This window comes from Puntigrus tetrazona, unplaced genomic scaffold (assembly GCF_018831695.1).
Source record: "Puntigrus tetrazona isolate hp1 unplaced genomic scaffold, ASM1883169v1 S000000299, whole genome shotgun sequence".
Taxonomy (NCBI): Eukaryota; Metazoa; Chordata; class Actinopteri; order Cypriniformes; family Cyprinidae; genus Puntigrus; species Puntigrus tetrazona.
This window is the reverse complement of record NW_025047959.1, coordinates 67,028-77,500: the sequence shown is the minus strand read 5'-3', so window position 1 is coordinate 77,500 and position 10,473 is coordinate 67,028. Positions and strand designations below refer to the sequence as shown.

General features: G+C 38.7%; 2 protein-coding genes across 2 annotated transcripts in view; one reads left to right on the top strand and one right to left on the bottom strand.

The window, feature by feature from the left end:
* Positions 1 to 3,502, top strand: part of nudt6 (nudix (nucleoside diphosphate linked moiety X)-type motif 6) — a 7,762-nt gene extending 4,260 nt beyond the window's left edge. Inside the window, exons 4-5 of the mRNA XM_043231288.1 lie at positions 1,646 to 1,700; positions 2,760 to 3,502. Of these exons, the coding sequence (XP_043087223.1) occupies positions 1,646 to 1,700; positions 2,760 to 3,136 (432 nt within the window). The 3' untranslated portion in view covers positions 3,137 to 3,502. The remainder of the gene's footprint in view (positions 1 to 1,645; positions 1,701 to 2,759) is intronic.
* A 235-nt stretch (positions 3,503 to 3,737) lies between these two features.
* On the bottom strand, positions 3,738 to 10,473 carry fgf2 (fibroblast growth factor 2). The gene is made up of 3 exons (XM_043231286.1): positions 10,101 to 10,473; positions 7,757 to 7,860; positions 3,738 to 4,625 (listed from the first exon to the last, which is right to left on the bottom strand). Exons 1-3 carry the CDS (start codon positions 10,390 to 10,392, stop codon positions 4,440 to 4,442), a joined length of 582 nt encoding a protein of 193 aa, XP_043087221.1. The 5' UTR covers positions 10,393 to 10,473; the 3' UTR covers positions 3,738 to 4,439.

Below are 10,473 nucleotides of genomic sequence, written 5' to 3'. Positions count from 1 at the left end.
AAGCACTTTTCTCTGACTTCTGCTGACTGTAGGAACCGGACGATTCCTAATCATGCACTAATACTTTTTATTATTATTTACTTATTTACTGTACTTATAGAGGCTAATGGGTTTTTTTTATTATTTAAAAAAATGTAAAACGTTTACTTGCACACACAACATACTGCATTAAATCATTATAATAATCATTCATTAGACTTAAAATGTGAGGTTTATTATTATAGAAGCTGTTAAAATAGTAGTTTTTGCAGTTGGTTAATGTTTAGATGCTGTCGTATGATCTTGTTCTGTGCTAATATCAGAATTTTCAGACATTTTAACAGCAAGAAATTGCCAAAAGTGCAGCGCGAATGTTCCTCTAAACCTCTCGTCGTCGGTTTCGTTAGAGAAAGCAATCTAATTCGGGAGCAGCGAGCGATATTGACTTCTGTGCCAGCGCCGCTGACAGGAACGCTCTATTTTTTACATTTCTATTTGAAAATTAAATAACCCTAACCCTATTCATCGGATTGGTTTCTTCTTTAAACGTCTTGTAGCATGGTAGTGTAATGTTAAACTAAAACAGCGGGGAAGAAGATCATCTGTCTGAAAAAAAGACATCTTAAACACTCAGAATAAAATAAGGGAAATTGCCGTTTTGAATTATTATTTTTTTTAATTTGATGGAAATGCACTCACCCATCCAAGCCGCGGATGAGTGTGTTTCTTCATGTAATGGAAGTGAATGGGTGCCGTCAGAATGAGAGTCTTGACAAGAACATCACGATAATCCTCCTGTTAACACCCGGGGAAGACAAAAGGTCAAACCAATCCAGCTTTAAGATCCGTAAGATGTCTGTAACCCATCGTGGCTCTTCCTGCGGTGCGGTCCGAATCGGCACGGATCAAACAGAGTTCACAAAACAGCCCTCAAATAACATTCATGTTATGTTTTTATCGGTGGCTTGGACTCTCATTCTGACGGCACCCATTCACTGCTTCATTTGCAGAGGATAGGATCCGGATGCAGTTTATTAAAACAGTAACATCATCAAAAGCACAAATCTAGTAACTAAGATCTACTAAAACCTGAGCGCACAGAGAACAGTAACAAGAAACAGGTGAAAACAATCAGGAAAACAAGCTTTTCTGTAAATTAATCAAATGTTTTCATCGTTGTTCAGTTCACCGGATTTGTTTTTGGTTTGCAACGCAGCAAAGACAAAAAATGGAATTAAAACACACTCTTCAGACGCAATTGCCCACAAAAATACACTTTTTATTGATAGTAGAGAAGATTCTCTCGTCACAAACCTATAAAGCCGTTGCATTACACTGTGTATATATATATATATATATATTTCGGTCGGCCAAAAACCACTCAAGTAAGAATCAAAAGTTTCGTTCGTAACTAGCAGCATTTTCTATATTCTTTTAAAACTCAATTTGGAAACACTGTGTAGCCCACATCTCAAATCGAACTCCTCGAAGACAACAAAATACCTGTGTTGATGGATATAAATAATATTTAGATCATCTGTGAACGTGGAATAAAAAAAAAAAAAAACGATAACATAGCAGAAAGATAAAATGGCTGGTTCCCATGAAAACAGATTTCTAAAACAACATGCATGTGTTAACCTTGACTTTTTTCTTTCTTTTTCAGACGAAGAATGCTTGGAAGTTTCCCGGCGGTCTGTCGGATCTCGGAGAAAACATCGGTAAGATTGGGATTCACAACTGAACCTGAATTCGATCGCGACGGAAGTTAGAAGCGGTCAAAGAAATATAACCTGCTCCAGACGTGCGTTCATCAGAACGTCATCTAATAACCGAGACCCTCGAGACGTTCAGCTGCTAAAGTCCCCTTCTCTACTACTTTTCTGTCAACAAATCACTTGTGCAGTATATAAACTAGATTATTTATCGATTACATCCTTGCATGGATCACAAAAAGCTTGCTTTCTCCAAAAAAATAAATGTTCTGTATAAAAGTTCAGTACAAGACATTGTGTTCACAATCAAAGATTTCATTTTATTGCCTTTAAGTCTTATCCTGCTTTATGTTTCTCTAAACCTCATCATGTAAGATACAGTAAACAAAGATATTGATTGTGTGAAAATATTTAAAGGAACGGTTTCTTTATCAGTTCTGGAGAAATGTCTCTGCTAATGGAAGTGAATGGGTGCCGTGGTGAAAACATCAGAATAATATCCACAGCGCTTCGCATCTGGAGAAGAGAAAGGATGAAAGGCGTCCGTGCAGATTTCGCTCCTCGTACGGACCAGACCTCATTATCGCCGGAGGAAGAGTTATTATGGATAAAGGACTCGTGTTTTAGTTAAAAACCCAGCGCTTGTCTTCTCCGGATGTTAACGGAGCGCTGTGGATTAGTGCCATGTTTTTATCAGACTCCCATTCTGACGGCACCCATTCACTTCCATTACTGAGGGACGCACCTCTCCAGATCCGAAGGAGAAACTCATCTACGGGGGTCATCGGCTGTCTTTTTCCGTTTTTGAATTAGCTGTTCTTTTAAAGTCTGACGTCAATTCATACAGACTAAATTCTTGCTGCTTCGTGAAGTTTAGTAAAAAATGTTGATTGAGCCAGAAGCGTTTGTAAACACCTCTGTTTGCGTCTGCAACCGTTTCGGAGGAACTACTTTCTTTGGCGGAAGAATATTGTTTTTGCTGATATCGTTGCGCTTTATTTGCTATCGTATACGGGAGAACCGTGGTTCGCGTCTTCTCTGGCCTAACGGGACGCTCTGTTTCAGGCGAGACGGCCGTCCGAGAGGTTTTTGAGGAGACGGGCGTGCGCTCCGAGTTCTGCTCGCTCCTCAGCGTCCGTCAGCAGCACGATCACCCGGGAGCGTTCGGCATGTCCGACATGTACCTGATCTGCCGGCTCCGGCCGCTCTCCTTCCGCATCCAGCTCTGTCCTCAGGAGTGCGTGCGCTGCGAGTGGATGGACCTGAGCGAGCTGAGCGCCACCGCAGACACCACGCCGGTCACCAGCCGCCTGGCCAGACTCCTGCTGCACGGCCTGGAGCACGGCTTCCAGAGCATCGACCTGACCGTGGAGCAGCTGCCGGCCGTCTACAGCGGCCTCGTCTATCAGCTCTACCACAGACGGCTGCCGGAGCCGGCCTAGAGCGGCGCCAACGTCTCAAAATGGAGCCAGGTTATGCTTAGAACTAATAAATACCTGCCGAGGCGCCGGAAAAACAAGGTTAACGATGCATTTATTGATTTTAAGCATGAACTCGCTTCATTCTGACACGTTACAGGCACGGATATCTTTTTGCGTCTCTGCTAAACGTGCCCTGATTTAAAGAGATGTTTGTAGTTAATCATTGTTACAGCAACGAACTCGATCTGATCCGAAAACCGTTAGGAATCTGGTGCAGACTTAAACTTACACCGAAATCAAAACAAAAAACGCTTTCGGTGATGAAAAGGAAGCCTGTCAAAAAAATGCCTTATATAATAAAAAATGGTCACGATGGCATCAAAAGAACTGTTTTTGCTTACACGGTATATATGTGTGTGCGTATATTTGTTATGTATATAAAAGTACACACACGTGTGCTATATATTTAGAAAATGTACTTGCTATAATTTATATTGTATGCAAATATAGTAAATATACAAATGTGACATTTTCTTAAATATATAAATGCATGTCTTATATATATATATATATATATATATATATATATATATATATAATAAATGCACATATAGAGTGTAAACAAAAACTTATTTTGGATGCAATTAAAAAAATACAATATTTTTATTATAAAGTACTTGTATATCATGATAGAATTTTTAATGCTTTTTTTTTTTTTTTTTTGCACAATAATGGCACTAAGAAAAAAATCTCGGCTCTAAAAACAGACTGAATTGTTTTGTTTTACGCATCTTCATGAGATTCACACCAGAATTTGTTATTTCTCGCTTCTTAAAAAGAAAAGACGTGCTCTAATGAATGAAGCGTTTGTAAAAGTTCTTTGTAGTTTTAGTAGCGTAACCTTATAATAATCTGCCTGGGGGTTTTTGTAGTGTTTAATCAAGGAACTCTTCATTTATTTAATTTCTCTACTGTTAATCTAAAGTCACTAAACTATTTTTCCGAAACGATACGTGCGAAAAAGAGAATAAAGTTTTTTACTAAAAAAAAAAACATTCATGGTGCGCTCGTGATCCCTTCATCGGAGCGAAACTTTGCGGTTCCCTTTGGTAAAATACAGCATAGAAATACTCTTGCATACGTAAAGGAGCAGCTTCGAAGTGATCTCACATTTTGTAGATGTACGGAAAAAAACATTCGTGCGAGAAACAGCGTGGAGATGGGAGCAGCCCTCGCTCCGGACCATACAGAGACTGATGGAGCCCATCTCTCCAGCCTGACCCCACAAATAAAGCCTTGTGTTTGGGAGTCAGCGGCGTCTTCCTCAGCACTTGGCGGACATGGGCAGAAACAGGATGGCCTTCTGACCCGGGCCGGTCTTGGAGCCCGACTTGTACTGACCCGTTCTCTTCAGAGCCACGTACCAGTCGGGATACTTCCGGGAGCGGTACGTGTTGTAGTTGTTCGCCTCCAGGTTCTCCAGAAAATAACATTCATCTGTTGTTCTTCTCTGAGAGAGAGAGAGAGAGAGAGAGAGAGATAAAAGGGGTCATGTGATGTCAAGTTTAAAAAACGCGCGATTTTCCACTTTTCTCCTCTAAGCCCCGCCTCCTGAAACAAGTCGATTTGTACAAAGTCGTGTTTCTAGTTTTGGAAGCAGTTTCACTTTTAACGAGAACATGGCGCCCGCATCGACGCTACAGACAGAATTACAGCCCCGCCTTCTTTCTTTGAGTAAACACCTGGGCGGAGTTATAATAAACCCACTCTGTGATGTAGAGAGGTGGGGGCGTGTTTAAGGGGGTGTGGGCAAGTTTCTCTGGTTTAGGATCTTATCTACGCGCTAAGAGCTTCATCACTCCAGAGAGAAAAAAATGCACCACTGCAAAAAAAATATATAAATCTTACTTTGCATTTTGGTCTTGTTTTGTAGTATTTCTAGTAGTATATGCATTTACTTAACAAGTAATATGACTTAAGATATTATGTCCTGTTAATTTTTGCTTAAAACAAATGAAGTATCTCCCAATGGGGTTAGAAAAATAACCTTAAATCGCAGGCTAAACAAAATTGGCAGATATTTACTTGTTTTAAGAAAAAAACGAACGAAATTTGAGTAATATTTTCAGAAAACAGGATAAGTATTAAGTGCGTAAATGCATCCTGATTCAAGAATTTGTAAATATCTATAAAAATACTAATTAAGAAACAAAATTGCTTATCTTACTTTGTATTTATTGTCTTGTTCTTAAATTAAATTAAATGCTAATAATTTATTTACCCCTCTAATTTTAAGCTAAATACACTGGATTAATTGTCTTTTTGCATATCTCTATTTTTTGAGTAGAAACAAGACAAAAATATGAAGTATTTACTTTTTTCAGTGTAAGCATTAAATGGTCATTTTTACCTAAGAAAATCGCTACTTTTGCAATTTTAGCATTTATAAACACAATATTTGTGCAAATTAAAGGTTTTTAAATTCTAAAAGTAGAGGCGGTCACTACTAAAGGCATAATTAAGACAAGTCCTTACAGGCTAAGTTGTATATTCATATCTGTTTTGTATTTTAAGCATCAAATACTTCTACTGTATTTTTACTATGATATACGATAAGCCTAAGACCTGGTAAAAGTTAAGATGTTTTTTAGTCTTTAATTAATGCACATCATTGTAGCTCGATTCGCGCAGTTACTTCTTTTTAAATACCATTTTACGCACGCACGCACATATATAAATATATATACACAGCTTAAAAATAGAAGTTAATACGTTTTGCAGTTTGAAAATTTGAATCAAGGCCTTGGTCATTAACGAGAACATTAACGTGCATCATTATCGCTCATATTGCACGCATATTGTTTACGCATTTTTAGCTTAAATGCATTTTTTTACCCATAAAATAACGTAAAAGTTGGAACGGTTCAATTTCAGAATGCATTTTCCCAGTATTTGTTGTTTCTATATGAGCGTCTTGTGCAGCTCAGACCTCTTCAGCGGGAGACGCCGCTCAGCTCTTCTCTGAAACACTTCTGTTTATTAGAGGAATACTCTCTGCTTGAGCCGGACGTCTGGAGAACGTCTCCTGAAGACATTAAACAGGAGGATAACATTCTCCACAGCGAGAAAAAATCCTGGATTTTAATCAAATGTTCGCCACACTAGTGAAGAAAATACTTATTTTAAGGACAGTTTTAGAGAAAAAAAAACGCATTTTAGAAAAGGCATATTTCAGATAAAATCTGAAATTACTATTTTGTGAATTTTTCATAACAATAAACTTTTAGCTTCCATACAATTTTTAGCTTCCACAGCTTATATATATATATATATATATATATATATATATATATATATATATATATATATATATAAATACTTTATATAAATACTTCATAAATAGTGACAACATTTCAGAAAAAAAATCATTTTAAACTATGCTCAAAAAATAGCTACCTGGTAAATAAAATGGATTATAACTAAGGCATAAATATAATTTAGTACCATAAAAATAAAAATCTTGTATCTTAAAAACGTTAAGATATTTGTACTAGAAAACAAGGCAGAAGAAGTGATTAAAAATCATTTTTTGCAATGTAAGCCTGTTTTTTGCTACTATTATTTCTAACGAGTGAAGCTCCTGAAAAGGGTTCTGATGGAGCTGAATGTTCAGAGACGTCTCCGTCATCAATGTAAGGATTGTCTGAGGAGCACAGAGACTCTCAGCTCATATCAGCTCCTCAAGAAATAACAGGTCTATGAAGTGCCCCCATTCAGATGTGCTAGGTCAAGTAAACGTGTGTGTGTGTGCGTGTGTGTGTGTGTGTGTGTGTGTGTAGATGTGTGTGTGTGTGTGTATTGATCGTGTGCTTAAAAGTAAAGCAAACAGGTTCAGGATCTTTACACTGAGCTGCTGTTTGTGACGTGTTTCAGTTTTTCAAAAAACAAGTAAGAATCTTAATAGCGTCGTCAGATGAGACTCTCCTGACGTAATAATGAACTAAAACTATCATGATTCCTGAAACCAAGCAGCTAAACATGAACTCGTTTGGTCTTTAAATTAAGATTACTTTTCTCACACCGCTGGCAGATCATTTCTCCTTGTTTTAAGCAAAAACTAAAACAATCTTAAATACCTTAAATATCTTAAATAATTGTAGGATTCAAGCTTTTTTAGATATTTATACCTGAAAAAAAATTAAGAAAATCTTTTTTTGCAGTGCATAAACTAATTATCTGCCCTCAGGCTAATATATATATATATATATAAAATATTAAATATTAAATATACATATATAAAATATTAAATATATACACAGTTTTTCCAAACACTAATTCATCACTAATTCCAATCAATAAACAAGTACTGTACTTACAGTAAAAACAGTTTGCTTTCAAGCTGGCGTTCATGTTTGCCGTGAACTTTTCGACATCTCTCTGCAAATCACTTTCACAGAGAGCTTTATGCTGCATGTGACGCATCCAAAACATAAACATATTATAGAATTACATTATCATACAACGGCAAAGGTGTTCGCGATGTAAGACATGAGTTTGCCTTCGTGATTCTCGAGCCGTTCTTGGGTGTGCGTGCAAAGCTTTGATGAAAAACCCATCCGTAAGCGGTTAGAGAGCGCTCACCGTCCCGAACAGTCGTCCGTCTGCGTTCATGGCCAGGTAACGGTTCGCACAGATGCCTTTGATCACCACTTCACCGACGGCCGTGGCCTGGAGCTGGAGCCGGACTGAGACACAGCAAACACCAGAGAACGTAATCAGATTACTTTATCAAGTATGCAGCGCTTTTACATTTAAAAATGAATATCCTCAGCTCTTTCTTTCGTGCATGGACTGACCGCTCTTGGGTTGCCATGTTGAGAGAAATCCTGAAGTAAAATGACACAGTTGTGTTTAGGCCTGATATTATTGTCATTTTAAGACTGAATGTATAATCCTAATTTAACAGAATAATAATGCAGGAAGGCCGGCAAACAATATATTGAAAAAAAATATTTCGATCGTGGAAATTAAGAATCAAAATATCGGACCTTCAAAAACTGAACAGATAGTAAATACACAGCAGAAAAAGACAAATGCATTATAGAGATGAGTGCTGATAAAAAAACTATCCCTGCACAGATTCATAAACAAGGCCGTATCTACTTTTATGCAAAAAACATTTTTTATAATGTAAATAAATATAACGGGCAATATATCGCATCACCAAAACCTACTGAGGTCATGCACATATATTGTGAGATAAACTGATATATTGATTATTGCTATTTGTGTTTGATTTTCTCTTTCTTCGTATAATTTACCTTTCCTTCATTTTTCTCACTTTTTTGTAACAAAAACAAAACAAGCAAGTCCTGGCCACACTTCAAAAGTAACTCAAAAGTAACAGAACGCACTACTTTCCATAAAAAGTAACTAAGTAACGTTACAAGTTACTTTTTTTGACGCAACATTGTAACGTACGTAACGTTTCCCAACGCAGCTTGCAGAAGGGCTTTCCCGGACTCCTAACCGTTCATCATTTACCTCAGAAACGCTTTGGGGTTCGTCACAGATTAAAAAGCTTTCGTGGATGATTCCCTGAGCTCACTTTCACTGGGACGGGGTTCAAGAGGAAGAGCGTGTGATTAATGAGTGTTTACGTCCACGGAGGACCTGACTAGTGCTAGACTCGACAAAACAGCTCCGTTCGCCCCAAAAGAGCGAGTTCAGTCTGACAAGAGCCTCCGTTTGTAAAAATGACACATGCATGAAGTAAATAATGCACCGCATGCGTCACATTAAAGCCTTTCAGAGGAAATAAACCAATAACTCATTTAATTCCATTCGTTAATATTACTTAAACTGACCTACATGCAACGAAAGCATTAGTTAATGTAGCAAAAAATGGTTCAGATAAGAAGTGGTGTCTGTTCATGTAATTAAAAATTGAAAAATTGTATCAAAGGTAACAAAGATTAATAAATGCATTGTTCGTGCATTAACCAATGGGACCTTATTATACCAGCAAAGATTTCAAACAAATCTTGTTTATTATCCTCAGAAATGATGTAAGAGACAGAAACTTTAGCCGTGAGCCTAAACTAAACATTGTTTCGGTTTCTGTTTTGACAAAACTGAACTTGGAACCAAAAAAAACAGTATATCGGGGCCTTAAGAAGAACTTTAACTCTCCATATACGTCTTGAAAACAAAAAACAAAGACATGCAATACTTTTTAAAACTGAACACAAAAGCCTGCGAACCCCCGAACTGTGTGTGTTCATTTATATAACCCTATAAAAGTGATTGTGTGTTTTGCTTTCAGACCGTTTAGGACACAAGTTTGTGTGAAACATGAAAGAGAGCGTTTATCCGTTCAGGGCGATGTTTTCATGTGACTTTGGACTGGTTTTAAACCATCACGACCGATTTAATGAAATACTGACACTGGTAACCATCAAATGAGATGTTCTTAGACATTTCATACACGATGTTTAAATAAAACTCAGCAGCAAAAAGTTTGGCGTGCATATGATACGCACGTGCTCGACGTGCATATAACACGCAGCTTTAACCCGACCCTTCCTAATGCGGATCTTATGCTCGACAAAGTCCATTTCTGCCTTTAATAGTACGTCAAATCCGAGTATGAAGTGTGTGTTATGCGAAAACCCTGATTGTGAAAGCAGCATTCAGATTTTGAACGCGTTATACGGTCAAAAAGGCCAGGTCGCTCTGAATGAACGTCCTGTGTTACTGGAAGAACCTTAGTCCATAACTTTAAGAGAACCTAGTCGTTCAGGAGACATTAGAGACGCTTTCTGAAAACTACCAAAAACTGAAGGTGGACCTGGAAATCTGACATCATCATCATCATCATCACCAGCATCACCAGGGCCTGATTTTCATCTCCACATCAGACGCATAAAGGGTCTTTGTACGCCGTTTTTTTTCCACGGAAGAAGAAGAGAACAAATGCACTCACTGTGCGGGTCGCTCTTCTCTCGGATGCCGTCCACTCGACCGTCGGGATGGATCCGGAGGAAGAAGCCGCCGTTCTTGCAGTAAAGCCGCTTGGGCTCCTTGAAGTTGACCGGAGGAAAGCCTCCGCTGGCGCCGTCCTCCGGTAAAGCGGGGAGCGTGGTGATTCCTCCCGCCGCCATCATCTCTGGCTCTCTCGGCTTCTCGGTCTCCGGAGCCCCTCCGCGGCCTCCCCGCGCCTCCTCCCCCGCCTCTCCCGTCTCCCTCCGCCGCTCCGCGGAGCCACGGAGCCTCATTAAAGCGCGGAGGAACTCTTCGAGCCGCGGGACACTGTGTATCTGATCTGTGCTGAAGATGAAGCGCTCTCTCTCTCTCTC

Bases quoted from the DNA above. Each gene is read 5' to 3' on its own strand.
- fgf2 (XM_043231286.1), bottom strand. From the start codon at position 10,392: ATGAGGCTCCGTGGCTCCGCGGAGCGGCGGAGGGAGACGGGAGAGGCG. The intron at 7,861-10,100 runs GTGAGTGCATTT...GCTGTGTCTCAG, and splicing joins AGAGAAGAGCGACCCGCACA to TCCGGCTCCAGCTCCAGGCC. The intron at 4,626-7,756 runs GTGAGCGCTCTC...TCTCTCTCTCAG, and splicing joins ACGGACGACTGTTCGGGACG to AGAAGAACAACAGATGAATG.